The sequence below is a fragment of the Spermophilus citellus genome (assembly GCF_964194105.1).
Source record: "Spermophilus citellus genome assembly, chromosome: 9".
Classification (NCBI taxonomy): Eukaryota; Metazoa; Chordata; class Mammalia; order Rodentia; family Sciuridae; genus Spermophilus; species Spermophilus citellus.
The window spans coordinates 132,688,788-132,712,226 of record NC_138191.1 but is presented as its reverse complement, the minus strand read 5'-3'; the positions used below and the strand labels follow the sequence as shown (position 1 = coordinate 132,712,226).

Sequence of the window (23,439 nt, the reverse complement as noted above, 5' to 3'; positions counted from 1 at the left end):
TTGAATTATTTGGAACCTTCTCCACTTACCTCTCCAGTTTGTTTGATTGCTGCCTGCTAAGGAGGATGATTTTTTTTTTTTTAAAGAGAGAGTGAGAGAGGAGAGAGAGAGAGAGAGAGAGAGAGAGAGAGAGAATTTTTAATATTTATTTTTTAGTTCTCGGCGGACACAACATCTTTGTTGGTATGTGGTGCTGAGGATCGAACCCGGGCCGCACGCATGCCAGGCGAGCGCGCTACCGCTTGAGCCACATCCCCAGCCCCTAAGGAGGATGATTTTGCAGTGTACTTAGAGACTTATAACTGAGTCTAATCTCAAGCTTTTTTTGCATTTTTAAAAAATCATAAAATACAAATTAACAAAATCTACTGTCTTTTTTTAAAAATATTTTTTGTAGTTGTAGTTGGACATAGTAACTTTATTTTATTTATTTATATGTGGTGCTGAGGATCGAACCCAGGGCCTTGCACATATGAGGCTAGTGCTCTACCACTGAGCCATAACCCCAGCCCCCAAATCTACTGTCGTAACCAATGTTAAGTGTACACTTCAGATAGGTTAAGGACATTCACATTGTTGCACAGCCATTGCAGTCACCCACCTCCTAGACTCCTTTCATCTTGCAAAACTGAAACTTGTTTTCAACAAACAGTGACTCTCTATTCCTCCCTCCCTCCCAGCCCCTGGCAGCCAACATTCTACACTGTGATTTTGACTACTCCAGGAACTTTATAAATGTAGAATTAGTCAGTCTTTTATTGACTGTCCTCGAGGTTCATTTGTGTTTTAGCTTATGTCAGTTTTCTTCCCTTTTTGTGGGGAAGGGCGTTGATACTAGGGATTGAACTCAGGGGCACTCAACCACTGAGCCCCATCCCCAGCCCTATTTTGTATTTTATTTAGAGATAGGGTCTCACTGAGTTGCGTAGCACCTCACTTATGCTGAGGCTGGTTTTGAACTTGCGGTCCTCCTGTCTCAGCCTCCCGAGCCGCTGGCATTACAGATGTGTGCCATTGAGCCCAGCAATTTCCTTCCTTTATAAGGTTAAATAACATATATCATGGTAGGGCTGGGATAGAACTCAGTGGTAGAGGACCTGCCCAGCATTTCTCAGACCCTGATTTCAATCTCTAGTACTTAGCCTCTCTGTTTAGGTATATGCACTAATACACAAACACACAAACACACACACACACACTTATACCTGGTAATTCTGTATGCCATTTATTTATTTATTTATTTATTTATTTGTTCATTTGTTGATGGGACACAGTACAGAATTTTTTCTTTGAGTCTTTGCTTTCAGTTTTTTGGGGTATATTCTCAGGTGGAATTGCTGGATCATATGGTGATTCTATTTCAGTTTTTTGAGGACCCCCCCCCAACTGTTTTCATAGTGGCTATATCATTTGACATTCCCACCAGCAGTGCATAAGGGTTTTTTTTTAAGTATATATTTATTTTTTAGTTATAGGTGGACACACAATATCTTTATTTCATTTTTACGTGGTGCTGAGGATCGAACCCAGTGCCCCACGCATGCTAGGGGAGCGCTCCACCACTGAGGCACAGCCCCAGCCCATCATAAGGGTTCTGATTTGTCAAAATCCTCACAATCAGGCAAATAGTTGTTTTTTTTTTTAATAGTAGCCATCCTAATGTGAGGTGGTATCTAATCATGGTTTTCATTTGCCTTTCTAAAATCTAAAATCTTGAAAGTGGTTTAAGGAAGGAATATGAGGCCTCTGCTTGACCAGGTCACAGTGGACATGGACAGATTTGTTGTAAAGCTTTTGTGGAGGCCCTGGTAAGAGAGGATGGTGGCCTGGATACGGTGGAGGCATGGGGCTGGGAAGAGGTGGACTCAATAAAAAGTGACAAAACTTGGTGATAAATTGGCAGTGTTTGAGGAGGTGAGAGGGAGGAAGAGGGCATGCATGGACCTCTGGCTTGAGTAATAGGCTGGAACAGGTGGATTCCTGCCCTCTACCAGTTCTTCCATGAAAGAAGTACTTCTTCAGTTTCTTTCAGAAATTTTTTTCACCCCAGTGTCCGCTCTCCCATGGGTGATGTGCAGTGACCTCTGCTCTGGTCAGTTCAGGTCAGCAGTGCCCATTAGGGAGCAGGTGCTGTGCTGGATTTCAAGGAGATGAAGACGAGTGGAACAGGAGGTCTGGGGGACTCCTTTACACACAAATTAGTGAGGATCCCAAGTAGCTTTCACATGTGTGGGTCATACCAGGTCAGCAAGGAAAATTAAAGAGGTTTAAGAAATATTAATTTTTAAAAAAATCATGTTAGCATAAATAACATTTTTAATGAAAATACATTTTGAACAACAAATTTGGTGAGAGTTGGGACATAGGTTTTACTTTTGCAAGTCTTTTAACTGTCTGAATCAGTAGAAGACAGTTTGATTCTCATGTTAACTTTGGTATTCAATCTGATACAAAATCATCTGAAAAACTCCACTGGACACTTGTTAAGAGAATGGGAGTGAAAGAGACAATTGTCTTGGTATTTTTATAAAAATAGTTTTTCCTTCAGAGACTTTCTGGAAACGTCTTGGGGACCCTGGAGATCCTAAACGGTTGGTGTAGTGATGCGATTACAGACTAGAGTCAGACTGCATGAGAACAGAAGCCAGCTCTGCCACTTGGTAGGCAGCAATGTCACCAATGTATACAATGTTTCTGTGCCTCAGTTTGTGCCTAGATAAAGTGGGTATGTCACAGGCACCTGTCTTAATGGGTCATTATGAGGATTAAGTAGATAAATACTTATAAAGTTCTTAGAACCATGCTACAAGGTAGTAAGTGCCACAGAAGTATTTATTAAGTAAGACTTAATCTTTTCTTCAAGGGATTTATATAATCTAATTAAGTAGACACAACGACCAACCAAACAACTTCAGGGGTTGATGTAAGTTCATTGAAGTTCCTTTGCAGTAGAGGCACAGGGAGGGGATGCTGAACTTTTAGTGAGGACTCAGGGAATTCTTGACTAAAAATGATGGGAGGAGCAGGTTTTCTGCAGTGTTAGAGTGATGGGTGGTTCCTAGTTCAGATGAGGCTCCCTGTGAGCATTTGCCTTTGTGAACTTTCATTCTTCCATATTCCCAGCAGAGGAGCTGTCCAGCCTGGTTGATTTCCTTCTCTCTGATGCCTGCTTAGGCCCAGCTGTATCCTCATACCTGTGGCAGCAGGGAGTCAGTGAGTTGATTGAGTGCTTAGAATTAATGACTATGAAAATGTGAATAAAACATTTTTGTGATCTACTGTGATTTTTGTGGCACATATTTATAATTACTTGATAACTCTGGAGTATTGAGAAGAAAAAGTGGCAGATTATATTTTCATTGCAATCAAGTAAAAACAACAAAATCATTTGCTCCTGAAACTATTGGTAAAATTTGTCTTAGTGTAACTTTTTTCTTTCTCTCATTGAATTAAAATGGACTATTTTAAATCTTACCTATTTTAAGTGATCAAGTGATAGCATTTAATTAAAATGGCTCACTGGGGACGTAACTCAGCTGTAGAGGGCTTGCCTAGCATGTGAGACCTGGGGTTCCATCCCTAACATTGAAAAATATAATCTCAAATAAAAGACTCTGTTGTGTAGAAGGGTAGTATGCTTATTGGAAGTTCAGTCAAGGAGGTACAGTAAACAGATGGTAAGGTGATTAAGATGGTCTTTAAAAAGTGAGTTGGCGGTTTGCAAGGAAGCCGATTTGCTGAGTTACTCTCTCAAATGAGTGCTTCCTTTTCAAGGCCTACGAGGCCATGAGGCTCTGCTGTGGCCCTTGATGTCGTCAACAGCGGGGATGCAGTTATGCTCAGGTGCAGTGTTTTCTGCTGTTGAGTCACGCAATGCCCTCTCTCCCCTCCTGTTGTAGATCCGACGGCGGCGCCTGGCACGACTTGCTGGTGGACAGACCTCCCAGCCGAGCACCCCGCTTACCTCTCCCCAGAGGGAGAACCCTCCAGGGCCCCCGATAGCAGCGTCAGCCCCAGGCCCCTCCCAGAGTCTTGGTCTCAATGTCCACAACATGACCCCAGCTACCTCCCCAATAGGTGCAGCAGGTAAGCCGCAGCTTCCTATCTGGGAAGCCTGTACTTCTGATCTCAGCTTTCTAATAAGCCAATGGTCAGGAGGTTTCCACCGCAATGATGGCAAGCAGTAGTGGATAAAGATTTTTGCAGTGTGTTTTGTTATTGTCTGCTCATTTTGGTGATGATCTGTTGAACTGGTGGATTTCCTTTGCCTTACCTTTTATCTTCCTTTTATCAAACAGGCTCAGGTTTCATCTCTGCTGGCAAGGGGATTAAGACTGAATTGGGTCCTGCTGATTTTATGAATTTGTTGATGCTTTCCTTTTTCCCTCTCTCCTATCTTCCCTTGCTCCCTCTGTTCCCAGGGTTTTGGGTATGATAAGCACAGCCTCTACCACTGAGCTACCCCCACCTGGTAAGAAAAAAATAATGCAAAAATTGATTTCATGGTCAAAAGACAAATTTCCTTTATGCTGCATTGGCACAGAACTGGTTCTCTAAATTTTCAGGGTATGAATGTCTCCTGGGGCTGAAGGTACAGCTCAGTGGTAGAGCATTTGCTTAGCATGTGCAAGGCCCTGGGTTCCATCCCTAGCACTGCAAACAAAGCAAAACAAATCAGAAAACTTCACCTGATGCGATATTGGGTAACTATCTCATTGACAACCATTTAACTATAGTCAAGATTTATTTCTGTAAGCAAGCTGATAGTTGATATCTGGAACTCTTGAAAAATAATGATATTGAATTATACTGCATATTTGAAAAATATTTTTTCCATGAGACCTTTTCTTTCTTTTTTTGGTACTGGAGATTGAACCCAGGGTCGCTCTACCACTGAGCCATATCCCCAACCCTTTTTATTTTTTTTAGTTTGAGATAGGGTCTTGCTGAGTTGCTGAGGGACATGCTAAATTGCTGAGAGTCTCTCTTTAGTTGCTGAGACTGGTCTTGAACTTGTGATCCTCCTGCCTAAGCCTACATAGTTGCTGGGATTACAGGTGTGTATCACCATACTCAGCTCTATTTGAAATTTTCTATCTGGGGCTGGGGATGTGGCTCAAGCGGTAGCGCGCTCGCCTGGCATGCGTGCGTCCCGGGTTCGATCCTCAGCACCACATACCAACAAAGATGTTGTGTCCGCCGAGAACTAAAAAATAAATATTAAAAAACTCTCTCTCTCTCTCTCTCTCTCTCTCTCTCTCCTCTCTCACTCTCTCTTAAAAAAATTTTTTTTTCTATCATACAAAATATGGTGTCATTATAATAATTACTGTGATTGCTGTTTTATAATTTAAGCCATTAGAGGGGCTGGGGATGTGGCTCAAGCGGTAGCGCGCTCGCCAATAACAAAAAAAATAAATAAATATTAAAAAATTCTCTCTTTAAAAAAAATAATAATTTAAGCCATTAGAAAGTAGATTCTAAGATTGCACGGATCATCATATCTAATAATTTGATCTATGACTATTAGTTCCATGATTATTTCATGTATTCTGCCTTTGTCAACCTTCCAAATAATTTGTCTTCTTGATCTAAGATTATTTGTTAATTAAAAATATTTCAGTTACTATAACTCCTTAAGCATTGGTGTAGGTTCCTTTTCATTTTCCAGAAAAAATTCTTATCCTTAATTCTTCTAACGTGTGTGTTTGTGTGTGTGTGTGTGTGTGTGGGGGGGGTGCTGGGGATTGAACCCAGAACCGTGTGCAGGTGAGGCAAGCACTCTACCAGCTGAGCTATATCCCTAGCCCTCTTATCCTTAATTCTATTAATTATAAAAGAGGGATATTCAGGCTAAAAAAATTAGTAATGAATACCTTTGTCTGAAATGTTTCTTCTGTATAACTTTGCAAAGTGAGATGGTCTTTCAGTAGGACTGAAATTTTAGGGTTCCAGTGGTGATTTTATCTTTTCTTTGGAAAAAGTGCTAACAGCTGTTCTATTTGTCTCACCATGCTCAGGCCATACCTGCAGTTCTAGAATTTGTGCAGAGGAGTGCCTTTTTCTCACTTTATCTTTCTTGCTTTGTTATATCACAATTCTGGTTAAGTCCCATTTCTGTCCTGTCCTTTGTTTCATACACTGGAACAAGACAAATTCATGATCACAAACTCAAGTGGACTCGTAATACTGTCAGGCAGTTGCAGCATATTTCCCAGTCCACTTTTCTTTCTAAAATAGATGTTATGGGGCTGGGGATGTGGCTCAAGCGATAGCGCGCTCGCCTGGCACGCGCGGGGCGCTGGGTTCGATCCTCAGCACCACATAAAAAAATAAAGATGTGTCCACCGAAAACTAAAAAATAAATATATATTTTTTTTAAAGTGAGAGAGGAGAGAGAGTGAGAGAGAGAGAGAGAATTTTTAATATTTATTTTTTTAGTTCTCGGCGGACACAACATCTTTGTTGGTATGTGGTGCTGAGGATCGAACCCGGGCCGCACGCATGCCAGGCGAGCGCGCTACTGTTTGAGCCACATCCCCAGCCCCCTAAAAAATAAATATTAAAAAAATAAATAAAATAAAGTAGATGTCATACCTTAATCCTCCAGTCGTCACACATTATTTTGCATGCACTCTCTCTCAGCATCCTGTTTCATTGAGAAAGTGGATGCAGGCATGCATCCAGCTGCCTGCCTCTGCGTGTGCTCAGTTTTTCTTAAAATGGACTGCCTCTGTGTCATTGAAGCTGGGTCCTGAATCCTGTTCCCTCTGACTTACTCCGGGCCATGGTTCTAGTTGTTCTCTTGTCCTGCCTCATCAGTTCTCCCATCTCAAGGGGATTTTTGTGGTAATCTGTATTCATGCTGTTACTTCTCCTGTTATGGGAACTTTAGAAAGGAACTCTCTTAATCTTGTTTCCCCTGCTAGCTTCCACCCCATTTTTGCAGCTCTTCACCCCAGAAGTTTTGGAATGAGTCTAGTCCTCCGAATCTCCTCCTTTTGTCCTTGTATCCTCTGCTAAATTGACCCCAGTTGGGAGGCCTTTTGTGGTTTGCTCTGAGTCACTGGTCTGATCTTTCAGCCTCTTTTGACACAGGCTATCACCATCTCTGCTTTAAAATACTTTTTTCTTTTGTTTTTCACAATACCACTCAGTTCTCTTGGTTTTCATCCTGTCTCTTATCTGCTCCTCCTTAGTATTTCGCATGGTTCTTTTTCATTTCCCTGATTTCTAAATGATAGGATGCCAGGGTTCAATATTTAAAATCTTGTTCTCTACATCTGTGTTTTCCTTATTGATTTCATCTGTTCTCCTGGCTTTAATTACTACCTCTAATTTGATGATTCCTAAGTTTATATCTTTGGTTCAGACCTAATTCTTTTTTTTTTTTTTTTTAAGAGAGAGAGAGAGAGAGAGAGAGAGTGAGAGAGAATTTTTAATATTTATTTTTTAGTTTTCGGCAGACACAACATCTTTGTTTGTATGTGGTGCTGAGGATCGAACCCGGGCTGCACGCACGCCAGGCGAGCGCGCTACTGCTTGAGCCCCATCCCCAGCCCAAGCTCAGACCTAATTCTAGCATCTGAAAATTTATAATCTAATGGCCTGTTTGACATCTTTGCTAGTATGTCTTGATAAGCATCTCCCAGTTAGCGCCTCTAAAGTGAAGTTTTGATAGTTCCTTCATCTTCTTCCAGGCCATCATTTCAATAAGTGATAGCTCATTTTTTTTTTTTTCAAGTTGCTTAAGCCTGAAACGTCATCCCTTTTGTTTTTATCTTATATGCTGGACTGTGGATTGGCATACTTTCTGTAAAGGGCCAATTTTTTTTTTTTAATAGACCATAAGGTAACAGCTATTCATCTCTGTCCATAGCACAAAAGCAGCTGTAGCCAGTATGTAAACAAACCAGTGTGACTGTGTTACAGTAAAACTCAACTCAGTGAAGCAGGTAGTGAGGGGACTTGGCCTGTGGGCTGCAGCTTGAAGCCCCCGGCTCTCAGCCCTTCAGCAAACTAGAAGAAGACCAGATTGTCAACTTCTGCTTGTCACCCCTTGTCCCTTCCTAAGCCCGAGGCACCAGCATCTCTGCTCTGTTGCTGGCGCAGCCTCTTGCCTGGTCTCTCTAGGCCCATGCTGGCTGCACTCTCAGCGCCGAGCCTCCGGGCCCTGGTGCATAGTGCAGTGTTGCGTAACAGCAGTGTTGTTTCTTACAGCAGGTTTATTATGTTGTCACAAACTAACAAACACTTGGGTGTCCTCTCAGTGGTTAGCTCTTGGCAGTGCATCGAAATGCCAGTCTCTCCATAATCTCCTGATTATGTTTCTCACATAATCACCATTATTCATAATTACAAACAGGTGGCTATTATTAGCTATGCTATGGCAGGTTGGATAAACAAATTCATGATTTATTAAATAAACAAGTAAGAAGAAAAATAAAACCCTCCACAAGGCAGATTGTGTCATCTCTCTTCAGAACCCACCAGTGGCTCCCTCCCTTCCTCAAGACAAAAGTCTTTTAGAGCCCCACCATGCCCCAGGGCTGTGTGTGATCAGCAGGAGGTGTGGCCCCTTTCCCACTGCTCTCCTGTTTTCTCTGCTCAGGCATGCTGATTTTCTTGGTCCTGGAACATTCTAGGCAGGACCCTAATTTGGGTCATTTGCGTTTGCTATTTCTTTGCTTAGACTATGCACACTTTAGAAACAATGCTTCAGGTGTTACTCAAGTGTCACTTCCTCAAAAAGATGACCTTGGTCCTTGGCCACTGCCTGCAGTTGCTACCTCTGACACGGATCCTCTTCTAGCTCTTAACTGTCAGCAGATATTGCAGGTGTAGTAGGGTGTGTTCTGGTTTGTATGCTCACCTATTGGCAAGGACTTGTGCCCATTTTGTTCACTGCTGTGTCACCAGTGCCTGGAGGTTATTTATTCAGGCATGAATCACCATGCCTGGCTTAATCCTGATGTCTTAAAACAGTAGAAATATGTTTTCTCACAGTTCTGGAGGCCAGAAGTCTGAAGTTAAGATGCTGGCAGAGGTAATTCTAGTGGCTTGGGAAGCTGAGGCAGGAGGATCTCGAGTTGAGAGCCAGCCTCAGCAAAAGCGAGGTGCTAAGCAACTCAGTGAGACCCTGTCTCTGAATAAAATATAAAATAGAGCTCGGTGTGTAGTTCAGTCTAGTGCACCTGAGTTTAATTCCCAGTACCCCCCCACCAAAAAAAAAAAAAAAAAAAAAGGTGCTGGCAGGGCCATGGTCCTTTCAAAGGCTCTAAGAAAGAATGCCTGGCTTTTCTGCTCTTCTGGCGACTTCTGGTATTCCCTGACTTGTGATGGGAAGACTCTGATATCTTGTCTCGCCTTCACATGGCTGTCTTCCTTTTGTGTGAATCTGTCCAAAATTCCCTCTTCTTACAAAGATGCCAGTCTTTGGATTAAGGATCACCCTCATCCAGTGTGACCTCACTGACTTGCTTACATATGCAAAGACCCAACTTCTAAATAGAAATATTATTTACTTTTCTTTTTGTGGCTCTGGGGTTGGAATCCATATGTCATGCATGCTAGGCAAGTGCTTTATCACTGAGCTACAGCTCTAGGCCCTTTTAAAAGAAATTTTTATTTTGAGTCAAACTTGCTGAGTTGCCCAGGCTGGCCTTTGACTTGGGATCCTTTTGCCTCAGCCTCCCTCTTGCCTTTTATGCCTGGCAAGAATTGAATTTTATTCAAGGAACATTTACTAACATTATGCTTATTCATTTTCTCCTAAAATTAAAACAATAGCAACAACAAAAACAAAACAAAACAAAACAAAATCCAGGGCAAAGTATTTTAGATGTAGAGAGTAACGTAAGTGTTACCTGTGACCCCTGTGGAATCCTTGGTGCTCGCCACCCTTCCCCTAACAAGAGGTTGTTGGTGTTCCACATTCTGTATTCTTCATTCTCGGAAATTTCTTAATATTTTTGCTGAATTGTTATTTCAACTTAAAATAATAAGAGAGAAAGGCTTTGTAAAGAAACAATGAGTTTATTCAGGAGTAAGAAGGGGATTATTATCCAGAATGTGCATTCTTGGACAGATAGTCTTATCTAGTGGTGCAGAGGAAGATGGGGTTTTTAAAGATCAAATGAGGAAGGCTGGAAGCAGTTATTATTGGCAAGAATCAATAACAAGGGTGGCATCAAGGCTGAATAGGCAGTTACTGGGCAGATGTCCTCACGGAAGTGTTTTTTGTGTATGAATGCAGTGGCCTTTGTGCAAATTCCCCATAATGGTTTTTCCCAGAGGCATGAGTAGGGGGAGCTCCTTCTTCCTCCTCCCAGCTTCAGTTTGGTTTGGGTTTGATCCAGGTAGCTCTGTTTTGATTCCGACAACTTTTAGTTACTTGACTTGGTTTTTGCATTTCTTAAAACTTTACGTATATGGGTCAGATTTTCCCTAGGAATGATTGCCACTTTTTAAAAGCCATCTTTGGTTACTCTACTTTGACATTTAAGCGATAGGGCTTACAGCAGGTCAAGCGCAGTGCTAGTTCCCTGGAGTTCAAAGACCGTAAGACTAAGTGTCCTCCTTGAAGAGCTTACAGTCCAGTGGAGCAGAAGCGTTCTTTGAACTTCTTTTGAAAATCTGGTGGGCTGGGTGTAGAGTTCAGTGCTGAGCATGTGTGAGACCCTACATTCAGTCCCGAGCACAGACAATAAAAGAAATCAAATCAAATCAAATCTGTTTATTAAATTTCTGGGAGGGATTTTCTTAATTTCTTTCCCATCTTTAGGTTTTTTGGGAATGCATCACCTTCAGGACATCTTAGGCCCTCTTGGGTGATTTTCAAAGTCTTATTTTGGAATAATGCTACCTTCTCGCAGCTCTCTTTGATGTTTACCCATCAGACATCTTGAATATGTTCAGCTCAGGCCTTACCCTTCCTGTTTTGACTTCTCTTAAGAGATGGACATTCTTGCCCAGGATTCCCACAATGAATCTTTTATTAGCTGGTTTCATCTTGTCAGGATTCTTAGGTCTTATGGAACCTGTCCTCAGGTTGTCTCTGGAACTGAGTTCTTAGCTATTGCCTTTTCACGGTTCCTCTGGCAAGATGGTGAAGCCTTTAATTGACTTCTCACAAAATATTTTTAAATACATATAACAACATACACATGATTATAAAACAAGCAAGATATATAGAAATAGCTTTCAAAATATTTTTAACGGTGATGATATAATTATTTATGTTCCTTTATGAATTTTCCAAATCATAAAGACCTAGGGCTGATCAACCAAGTGCTGTCATTTCAGCCTCAAGTCCTATTTTCCATCTGTGGATCCCAGTTAAGGCTTTCAGCTTTAAAAGGGAAAAATGAATAGCAGGGCCTATTTGGGACTAGTTAAAAAGCCAAATTAATTAGGCATGGAGGCACAGACCTGTGGTCACTGATACTCAGGAGGCTGAAGAAGGCAGAGGCAAGTTTGAGGCCAGCCTAGGCAACTTAGCAAGACTATCTCAAAATAAATAAAAAGGGCTGGGGATGTGGCTCAGTGGTAAAGTGTCCCTGGATTCAACCCCCAGTACAAAACAAAACAGTAGCAGGGGTCTGGATCAGAATTCATTTCCTTTGACTGATAGCTGGTCTTTTTCAGCCTGCTCTTGTTCTTACATTTGAATTCATGTCAAGTGGCTTAGGTTTGCTGGGCACTGAATTAGAAACCAGGGGTACAGAGATACCTGTTTCAGTGAGTGGCCTCGAGGGCTTCGCTGGTGACTAAGTGAAAGAGACTAACCTACGTACGACATGTCCAGGTGCTGGTGCTGGCTGCCTGACAGCACAGCCGCAGACAGAACCTCTCAGGCTCATGGCTGTGGGCTGGGGATTTTTTTTCCCCTCCTGGACTATTCTATGTAGGTGCTTGTCTCATAGAAAATTCTGCCTTGGTCAGAATATAAATTAATACAGCCCTTATGGACAACAGTAATTCTTATGGAGGTTCCTCAGAAAACTAAAAATTAAATCACCATATGATTCAGTGATCCCACTGCTGGGTTTATCTCCAAAGGAATTGAAGTACGCACACTGAAGAGAGATCTGCACTGTGCTCACCGCAGCCTCGCCCCTGGTGGCTGAGGCACGTGGGGATCTCAGTGTCCATTGTCAGATGAGTGAATAGAGAAGGAGGGTATGTGTGTGCAGTGGAGTACTGTTCAGCCTTAAGAAGGGAAGTCTGCCACTTGCAGCACATACATAGGACATTATGTGGACATTATGTGAAGTGAAATTAGCTGACCTAGAAAGATAAACTGCATGATTTCATTTATATGTGGAATCTAAAAAGTTTGAACACATGGAAATAGTATAATGAATGGTGATAACTAGAGGTCAGGGAGGGGGGTGGACAAGGGAAGGGAAGACAGTTGATCAAAGGGTACAAAATTTTAAGGGAATAAAGCTTTAGTGATCGTGTAGAATGGTGACCAGAAATTAATAATGCATTATATATTAGTTAATAAAAACAAGATTGTTCCTTTTGAACATCTTTCCATATCCCCTTACAGTTGTTCTCATCTCTCAGTTTGATCTGATTCAATTTGATCTCCTTTACATTTTAGTCTATTTTGGTAGTTACCAGTGGTTTACTAACATCATAAATTCACGAAGCCTTGATTTAATATTTATTTGAATCATTCTCTGTGTTAGGTTCCATTCTGGGTCATATTGCTTGTTGTTTAGTGAGAAAATGAACAATTAAATTAAAACCTCTTGAAACCCGTCAGGTGGTGCTGATTGTAGGGAGCACCAGAGTGGTGCTTCAGGGAGGACTGCAGGGAGCACCTCAGAACGAACATTTCTAGCAGAGGCCTGAGTGAAGGAAAGGAGCACGCCTGGCAGGATCTGTGGGGTGATCTTTTCAGACCGAAGAAAAGGAGATGCAGAAATCCTTTGGCGAGAATGGGCTGGTGATGATTGCCGGTGCAGGGGACAGTCCTCTTTTAATGGCTTTTTTCAGAATTTTGAGTCTAATAAGCATCGTTATTGTTTAGTAGTGTATTTGTAGGAATTTTAACTAAAAGCCATTTTTTTTTTTTAAGTAAATTGTCTTTGGCTATGAACACTATCAGGAATGTGTTAAAAGATTCTCCCCCCAACTTCTACTGGGTCTGCAGCTTGGGAGAGGGAGAAGGTTTAAGTGGGGGCTGCTTGTGCAGCTCAGCAGTAGAGCATGCGCTTAGCTGACCCTGGGTTCTGTCCCCAGGACCAAACAAAACTGCTCCAGAAAGGCCCCCGGGCAGAGCTGCAGTGGCCTCTCAAAGGCCCCTGGGTTCTGGAGGCTGCTCTTGGTTCTGTCGTGTACATTGCATCCCTTTTCCCGCCCACCTCTTTCCTGTAGCCGAGGGAGATGCCTCTGTTCCCTCCACCTTGTCACATCCTCTCCTTTCACCAAACACATTTTATCACATACCTTTTAGTTCTCTGAATGTAACAAGTATGTCCTGTGCAGCCCGGTCACTTCATGTTTCTGAAGTGGCATTTTGGCTACTAAGGGGTGTTGTGTCAATACTGAGCTGGGGTCATACTAGTTAGTTACTTGGTGATCTGGAACAGGTGCTGATGTCTTCCCAGGGAGAGGCATGTAGTGCTGGGAATGGGCTTCCTGTTGTGATGGGGGGCGGTCCATCCTCACTGCTCTCCCTCATCCTGCAGTCTCTGGGGTGCTCACAGCTTTACCAGCTGCCTGCATCTGACTCCAGGTGCCCACTGGCATTCTGTCTATGCAGGGGACACACACTGCGCCACAGCACTGCTTTCATTCTTTGGTCATGCTTCCCAGTGCAGTGCAGGCGCAGGGATGACCCTGTGTGTGAGTGGTTTCCATAAAACTTGTCTCTGTTCCTTAGGGAGCTGAAGCGAGGTAGGACATGCCACTTCCCTGCACCCAAGTCCTGCTTGTTTTCCCGTTTCCGTTTCCCACGTTCCCCTTGGTAATCTGGTCCAAGGACTTTTGAAGGTCCTCTGTAACTAGGCACCTCCCTCTTGATATAACTGATGTGTTGCTTTTCAGAGCACATCCTCTTCCTGTCCTAGAAGTCCTATTCACCCCGGTAGCTCTGTAACCAATAGATACTGTGCCATAGTAGCCAGTCTTAGTGGTTCGTTTGTCTTGTTTTCCAAATTGAAAATTCTGGGGGGAAAAAAACCCCACAACTGTCTTATAGCTCTCTTTGATCTGTTGAGCTCACAGTCATGGCTGGATTGATTTGGGAGTATGCTGGGAGCTTTTCTCCCCATCTCGCCTCAGTCTCCCATTTGGTGTCTTAAGGGAAGTGAGTTTAAGAAAACAGGTTTCTGAGTCTTTGAATGCACGATGGTTTTTCATCTTTAATGCCTTGGATTGAATGTTGGTACTTGAAAAACCCTACTTGGAGGTTGAGCATCCGGGCAGCCTCCAACAAGCAGATATCTAGCAGATTTGGCAGGATTCGTTCCCTGAAGTAGAGTCTTAAGTCATCCTCCCCTCTTTCCTCTCTGTCCCCATTGCTTTAGCTAAGAGAGACTCTTTTGTTCCCTCTACCTCTCCCACTGACATGGGGTTTTGTGATCCTAAGGAAAGTTCAAAAATAAGTTTTTGCCTTTTTTTAAAAAAAAATTTAAGTTGTAGATGGACACATACCTTATTTTTATGTGGTGATGGAACCCAGTGCCTTACACATGCTACGCAAGTGCCCTGCCATTGAACCCAGCCCCAGCTTCAGTTTTTGGCTCTTGTTAAATCAGATGATTGACCTTCTTGGGGCTGTCAGCACGGTACATGAAAGAGAGTAGGTCATCATCGACCTGAGAGAAAGCCTTTGCCAAGTGCCCAAAAGCATCAACTAGGAACTGTTGTTCGGCTCAGTTTCTTTTGTTTCTGAAGTAAATATATATGTTTAGGAGAATGCATAATTGTTATTTGTCAACATAGCATGGTTTAAAAAAATAACTGGATACCTAACTTTAATAGAAACAGAAGGGACCGGAGACTTTTATACTTCAGTCCCATCATTGTACAGATAGAGAAATCAAGGTGCTCGAACTTAAATGACTGAAGTTACAGAGTTTACTAATAACACCTGCTTGATGCTGCAACCATAAATTTAAAATGTATCTCCAAAATCCTGTTGCACTCAGTGACTAGTTCCTAAAGTACCCACTGTGAAATGCACTGTTAGTTATTGAGGGGTATGGCAGTTATGCACATATTTTTTTTTTTTGGCTCCAGGAGTTGAGGCTATACTTTACACTTATTTGTTAATTGTGAGTTATAGTACTATAGTATCAATGGATCAACAGGAATTATACTTTGATTATCTGAACCCATAGGTTAGGGGGAAAATTCCCTGGAGACTGGTGGGACGCATTTGCCTTGTCTTTTTTGGGGGAAGGGGGTACTGGGGATTGAACTTGGGGGCACTCCACCACTGAGCCACCTCCCCAGGCCTATTTTGTATTTTATTCAGAGACAGGGTCTCACTGAGTTGCATAGTGCCTCGCTTTTGCTGAGGCTGGCTTTGAACTCACTATCCTCCTGCCTCAGCCTCCCAAACTCCTGGGATTACAGGTAGTAATTGAACCTTGACTTGACTGATGCTCAGCTATTTTAAAAATGGAGCAGGTATTGAGGTAGTAGAGGCTCATCTGTTTTTACACTAGGGAGTTTGTCCTGAGTTCTATTCTTGTTCTACGGATGCCTGCAGGTGTGACTGTAGAGTTTATAAACACTTTCACATTCCATTGGATTTTTTTTTAATTTTCTTTTTTATTTTTTTAGTTGAACACAACACCTTTATGTATGTATGTATGTATGTATGTATTTATTTTTATGTGGTGCTGAGGATCGAACCCAGGGCCTCAAACGTGCTAGGCTGACCCGCAATCCCAGTCCTCCATTGGATCTCCACAGCAGCCCTGTGAGGAAGGCTGTGCAGATGCCAGCATCACCCATGCAGGGAGAACTCAAGCAACCTGACTTGCTCAAGGTCATGATTCTAGACATCATGGAATCAGGGCTGCAGGCCTAGTGTTTTTGTAAAATAAATATTTATGATACCTTTCTGTCATGTGTACACCACCTGGTTTCCTCTAATGTTAAGGTGTAGTACATTTGTAGCAGTAAGAAATGACCCTTGATGTGCTATTAGTAACGTGAGTCTCCTTACATCTGTGACAGCATTTGTCTCTCTCTGCTTTTTTTTTTTTTTTTTTTTAAATCTTGGCAGTTTTGAAGAGTCCTGGTCAGTACTTTGCAGAATGTCACTTGGTTTGGGGTTTTCCCCTTAGGCTGGGTCTTATGGTTTGGGAGAGGACTCTCACAGGAAAAGTACCCTGATTGTGTCCTGGCAGGTGTGTCAGAGCCACCATCTGGTTGTGTTACCTGCACTGTATTACTAAGGTCGTGTTTGCCGGGTGTGTCCACTGTGAAATGACGGTTTTCCTCTTTCCACATGCACTTCTTGGGTGTTGCTTCTGACGCCAGCTGTATTCAAGGAGTGGTTTCAGCTTCACTTTCTGGAGCGGGAGATCTGTAGTATTTGAAATTCTTCTGTAAGGAAGATTCATAGATTCATCCCTTCTTCTTTGTTATTTATTTAATCTTTTGCTTGTATCAATATGAATTCATGTATATTTACTTTATGCTTTGGATTATACCCCAGATAGCTATATTATTTATTTTTAAAAAATGTTTTGGCTTTGGCCTTGGTAGCTATTGCTGGCTGGACTCTCTGTCCCTTGGCTACCCCCATCCTTTTAGTTGTTGTTGTTGTTAAGCATCAAATTGTGTACTTTATTTATTTTTATGTGGTTCTGAGAATCGAGCCCAGTGTCTTGCACGTGCCAGGCAAGCTCTTTATCCCTGAACCCTAGTCCTAGCCCTTCCCTTCAGTTTTTGGATCATGTTCTTCCTGGATAATGTGGGACGCTCCAGGTTCACCTGCTTCGGTTCTAGAATCAGCTATTTTTCAGGGAGCAGTTATGATCTTTGGACTCTAGGTGTATAAGTCTTTGATTCTTCCTTTTGACACTGAAAAAGGGATATTCCGTCTCATTGTAGCAATTTCTAGTTTGGGTTGTTGGTTTTCTTGTCCCAGTATTTTAGATATCGTTGTTTTCTTTACAGGTTTGAAATTTCATTTTATTTGTGTTTATTCAGAAGAACAAAATGTTTTCACCAGGAAATTCGGTGTGGAAAAAATATGTCAGTCTTCTCTATTGAATACAATGTGTTCATTATAAATACCGTTGCAGGGTAAGACTTGGTACTGGCCAAATAGAGTCAGAGTGTGTTTTGTGTTTTCCAGGAATATTAACTCCTTTAGCTTGGTTCATTGTCAAGATCTGTTTATATCAGCATTAGACTTCTGATTATGATGGAAGGAATGATTGCTATTTTTTTCTAAGAATTTAATTTCATTGTACTGCTATGTGTAACTAATAAAAAAAGAAAGAAAAAGAGGAAAAAAATAATTTAATCTTTATTTTGTGTATTTGTTTGTTGTTGTTTGTTTGTATGTGGCGCTGAGGATCGAACCCAGGGCCTCACCTGTCCTAGGCAAGTACTCTACCACTGAGCCATAACCCTAGCCCCGGAATGATTCCTTTTATAACACTATTTTTTTCTCTTTTTTTTTCCCCTTAATTTTAAAAAATTTATTCGAATTTGTTATTTATAACACTAATTTTTCTTAAGTATTCATAATTTTAGAATTTGTAAAATATATCTTTGGTTTAGTTATGTATTTTTTGGTGCAGGGGCTTGAACTGTAGCTTGGTTTGAAGTAGCTAGTTGAAAGTCTGCAGCAGTGTGCAACAGAGGCCAGGGCAGCATCACATCAGGAATCTAGACCTTAATTTTAACCTTTTCTGTTTCCAACTTGCTAAAGCTCCTAGGGAAGGGGACTTTTAGATTTCCCGGATGTCAGTATTCTTCTTCTTCTTCTTCTTCTTCTTCCTCCTTCCTCCTTCCTCCTCCTTCCTCCTCCTTCCTCCTCCTTCCTCCTCCTTCCTCCTCCTTCCTCCTCCTTCCTCCTCCTTCCTCCTCCTTCCTTCTTCCTTCTTCCTTCTTCCTTCTTCTTCTTCCTTCTTCTTTTTAGATGTTGATGGATCTTTATTTTACTCATTTATTTATATGTGGTGCTGACACTGGAACCCAGTGCCTCACACATGCTAGGCAAGTTCTACTACCACTCAATTACAGCCCCAGCCCGGATGTCAGTATTCTTATCTGTGAAAGAGGGTTGGACCAGATCTTTAAGTCAACTACCCTTACCCCTCTTAAACTTATTTAAGGTTCCTTTTTGACAACTTTGTACTTTTTATATTTAAAATTTAGGTAGGCCATGCAATTAGGTGTGGGGTGTGTGTGTGTGTGTGTGTGTGTGTGTAAGTAAGCATGAGAGAGAGAGAGAGAGAGAGAAGAAAGATGAAGAAGGAGGGAAAGAGAGACTTAAATGTTAAAAACAGAAAATAGGCATTTGGTTTGGTTTGTACCTGGACAGAAATGCCATTCAGGAGATACAATTCAGGAGGAGAGCCTTACAGAAGTAAAATCCTAGTTTCTTTAAAGTTCTGGCCTTCCCGCATAGAATGTGTAATTTACCTTCAGCAAGCTCTGGCCACCTTGGAAATTTGGGAACCCTGGAAAGTTCATGATCAATCAATCATGCAGACACAGCTTTCTCTGGTCCCGATTACCTACATCCTTACTTTTAGAAGATTTTTTAAAAAAATATTTATTCTTAAGTTTTAGGTGGACACAATATCTTTATTTTACATTTATGTGGTGCCGAGAATTGACCCAGTGCCTTGTGCATGCTAGGTGAGCACTCTACAACTGAGCCACAACCCCAGCCCTAGAAGATATGTTTTTAAATTGATCCATGTGGATTTTGCTCCTCTTCTAAAAGAGGTCAGAGAAGGATAGGCCTGTGTTTTAATTCTCTTTAAAAAATATTATAATTTAGTTGTATTTGGACACAATACCTTTATTTTATTTATTTATTTTTATGTGGTGCTGAGGATAGAACCCAGGGCCTCACATGTGCTAGGTGAGCGCTCTACCACTGAGCCACAACCCCAGCGCCACCCCCCCCCCCATTTTAATTCTTTAACATGTGATGTTTTGAAGATGAAGGGAGGAAAAGGAAAATCTTATTCCTTGATTCTTGGGTTCCAGATGTGATTTCTCAGGTGAGGGTTGGGAGAGAGTATGAACAGAAAGGGAGTGTATGTGGTTTCAGAAGAGAGGATAATTTGTATTATTGCTTTGGTATGTTTTAGTCATGATATTTTAATTTATATTTTAAATAAAGTGAAATAAACCATTAGTTTTTTTTTTTAAGTTGAAAAAAATGAGAAGATTGCTTAACACGTGGTAGACTCATTCTCTAGCACCACACGGAAAAAAGAAATGGTAGAGTCTTGTGGTGTTCAGAGGTTGAGGAGCGGGTCATATGTGATAAGCTGTGGGGGGCATTGCCTCACGTACCCTGGATGTGGAAGGGCTCACAGGGAAAAGTGAATTCAGATGATATCTGCTAATTCTTGTAAAAATATGACAGAGCTGGGTATAACTCAGTGGTAGAGTGCTTGCCTAGCATGTGTGTGGCCTTGGGATTCATTCCCAGCACTGAGAAAAGGTGTCTATATGTGTGTATTGGAAATTAGTATATTATACTATCTGGGATACTCTGGTACTATATTATCATACATCATATACATAGAATACTGTAATAATCATTACAAATACAGTTGTTAAGATAACTTAATGCAACAAAACAATGTAATTTACAAGATTTTAGAACTGTTTTTTATAGGGTAGACCTTAAAAAAAAATTTTTGGCTCCTGGGATCAAACCCAGGGGCTTCTGTATGCCAAGCAGGTGCTCTTCCTCTGACTGTAGTTCCAGCCTGTGGCAGAAATTGTAAACCCTGCTTAATCATATCCTGTGAAAATCATTTATCTTTATTATTAGTTAATTTTAAAGTTGTCTGGCCTTTCTTTGTGATAAGGAAACAATATTTTCCTAAGGACAGTTTGGACACCATTTTTTTTCCTTGATGTATATATTTGTGGAGAACTTACATTGGGTCTTAATTGTTGATTTAATTAATTTGAAGTTTTACTCATCTGCAAGCTTATTTCAGAATTCTGGTTACATTAGATGCTTTTTAAATTTTACTAGCATCTTTTTAGGATTAGTGCAAATTAGATTCTCATTTTCTTTGTAAATCCTGCAGAAGTTTTAAAAAACTGATATGTGTCAAAAACTATAGTCAGGAGTAGATAAATAGATATTTTATGATATTCTCTAAAGGGGGGTAAGTTTACTTTTGTAGAATGCTGGGAGGAATAACATTTAATTTCTTTGTTGCTTGTTTTGGCTACAAATGATATTCTAAGGTATTTTTTATTTTTAAACATGCATGTCTTGTTTTCCTTTCAGCAATGTAAGCATATATATTTTAAAATATTTGCAAATGCTTAAACATTGCTTTCCTTCCCCCTGTCTGGTCTTCTGCGCCCCCCCCCCCTTTTGGCAAAATCATTGTCATATTTAAAGTAATTTCTAAAAATTGCTTGAAAAACATAATTTGTAAGACATTGATGAAGAAATTGCTAGAGAAATAATGTGTCCCTGTATTCCTGACTACAGCTTCACTACATTGTAAGATCCGTGAAGGCAAAGATAGTATCTGGCTCTTTATTTTCACCAAAACATCTAGTTAAGCTTACATGATGGTGCACACCTGTAATCCCAGCTGTTCAAAAGGCTGGGGCAGGAGAACCACAAGTTTAATGTCAGCCTCAGTGAATTAGGGAGACTCTGTCTCAAAAAATAAAAAGACTGGGGATATAGCTCAGTGGTAGAGTACCCCTGGATTGAAGCCCAGTATTACACGCAAAAAAATATTTAGTTTATTAATAGATGAATCTTTATTGAAGCATGTTGCTTAATTGAGTACATTTTTTTCCAACATTTTATTATGAAAATTGTAAACATACAGCAGGGGTGGAAGAATTTTGTAACAAACCTCGATAAACACATCATCTAGATTCTGCCATTAACATTTTATAATACTTGTCTTATTACACTCTGTCTATTCATTGATGTAACATATTTTTGGTCCACTTCAAGGATTTTTCTGGCTATCACAGAACCTAATTTGTTTTCAGAGACCATAGTTTGAGTTGGTGAAAGAGAAACGGTAAGGAGTTTGTTTTAGATCAGATGTAGCCCTGTTACTGACCTCAAATACAGTGCTTATCGATAGATAAACCAATATCTATCTATCTCTCTCTCTTTTTTTTAAGAGAGAGGGAGAGAATTTTAATATTTATTTATTTTTTTTAGTTATTGGCGGACACAACATCTTTGTATGTGGTGCTGAGGATCAAACCCGGGCTGCACGCATGCCAGGCGAGCGCGCTACCGCTTGAGCCACATCCCCAGCCCTCTTTTTTTTTTTTTAATATTTTTTTTAGTTGTCAATGGACACAATACCTTCATTTTATTTATTTATTTATTTAAATAAATAAATAAATTTATTTAATGTGGTGCTGGGGATCCAACCCAGTGCCTCACACATGCTAGGCAAGTACTCTTACCCCTGAGCCCAGATAAACTGATTTCCTACTAATGTTCCTATGATTTTAATACTACGTTCAGCATTTAATATAATCTGATGGAAAGTGGTCAATTGCTAAGATGACAGTGTCAGTGCACAATGTTGTCCTGACCGTTGCCACCATAGACGGCTACTGCAGCATTTCGCGTGGCTTCATCTTTTGTTGTTCTCTGTTTAGGAGTCGCCCACCGGAGCCAGAGCAGCGAAGGAGTCAGCTCTCTCAGCAGCTCACCTTCCAACAGCCTCGAGACACAGTCCCAGTCTCTCTCCCGCTCCCAGAGCATGGACATTGATGGCGTCTCCTGTGAGAAAAGGTAAAGAAGAGCTAGCTCTCTAATGTGCCCTTTTATTTAAGGAAAGGGCAGGATTCATTTCATTCAACCTCTCTGGTCCAGACTGTGGTCTAAAACGCCATCCCGGAGACCTGTGCCAGTCCTTAACAAATTAGAACCAGATTTCTTAAATTGAAGGGTCTTTCTATTACTCTGAAATGTTCTTCGTACATTTTTAAAAAATATTTTTTATTATTTTTTGATGAAATTTTTTATTTTTATTTATTTGTATGTGGTACTGAGAATTGAACCCAGTGCCTCACACATGCTAGACAAGCGCTCTACCACTAAGTAACAATCCCAGCCCCATTTTTTTGAGTTATAGGTTTTTTATGAAATTATGGTATGGGTAGTTAAAAAAGTGTTTTCAATGTCTATTTTGTAAATACAAAGCTAACAAGCATATGTCAGTCCCTAAAAGATTCTTCAAAGTTTTCAGTAAAAGTTTAAAATTTGGAAGATTTCAGAAAGGTAAGCTAAGTACCTCAGTGCTCCATTTGGATCAGGGTGTCCCAGAACAGAGCTGGCTTGAGCTACAAGTGTGCTGTGAATGGGTGATAGAGTGCCTTAGGTGTTGATTCCTTTAATCCTTGGGCAAATCAGACTTCTAATGTCCATTTCTCCTGCCCTCAGGCAGCACTCTGTGTTTACCTCAGCAGGCCAGACAGATATCATCTTGTATGTGTATCATGATATGAAAAATGTTTCAAAGCACTGATATACAGCCTTAGCTATTGTTGGAATCAAGGTGAAGAGCTAGATCAGAGATCATCACATAGGATAAAAATTTAAGGAGGACTGTTCTCTTAGAGGAAAAAAATCAAATAGAAAATAATCTACCCTACAGAACAAAAATAATCATGTTTTTATCATCTTTGCTCTGGGTTTAGGGATTTTTTTTTTTTAAATCAACTCATTTCATGGCCACAAGGTAACTATCATGTCGGGTAAGGACCTAGATTTACACCATTTCTGTCGCTTAGATACCTTAAGCCAAGAATATTTATATAAGTAGACCTATACCTGTATTATCGTTAGGCATCTAGCAGAATAAAATACAGGTCATCCAAGAATTCAGAGAATTTCCTTAGAAAAAGTTCCAAGAAGTTATCTGCAGTGATGCCTGTAATTCCAACTACTTGGGAGACTAAGATAGGAGGATCTCGAGTCTGAGCAGCAGTGGGCAACTGAGTGAGATCATGTCTCAGAAGTTCAAAAAATAAAAAGAAACGTGAGACCACAGTCCCAAATCACGAAACACATTAGAAAACAAGTCACTGTAAGAGTTACCAGGTGGAAAATTTGATATAAGAGCTTAACCATTGAATAAAAGTAGCTAAAGAGAGAGTTGATAAGTTGAAAGCTACAGCTAATGAAATTACCTAGAATACACCACAGAGAACAAGAGTGAAAAATGTGAAGCATATTCAGAGATACAAAAGATG

The 23,439-nt window shown here is 40.8% G+C and overlaps 1 protein-coding gene across 6 annotated transcripts in view; it reads left to right on the top strand.

Moving 5' to 3' along the window:
- The window catches only part of UBE4B (ubiquitination factor E4B), a 117,022-nt gene that overhangs the window by 29,000 nt on the left and 64,583 nt on the right, over positions 1 to 23,439 (top strand). For 5 of the 6 annotated variants that reach the window (XM_081306805.1, XM_081306802.1, XM_081306801.1 and 2 more), the window contains exons 2-3: positions 3,900 to 4,086; positions 21,841 to 21,976. In XM_081306805.1, the coding sequence (XP_081162931.1) occupies positions 3,900 to 4,086; positions 21,841 to 21,976 (323 nt within the window). The remainder of the gene's footprint in view (positions 1 to 3,899; positions 4,087 to 21,840; positions 21,977 to 23,439) is intronic. The other variant, XM_081306803.1, reaches the window with a different exon arrangement.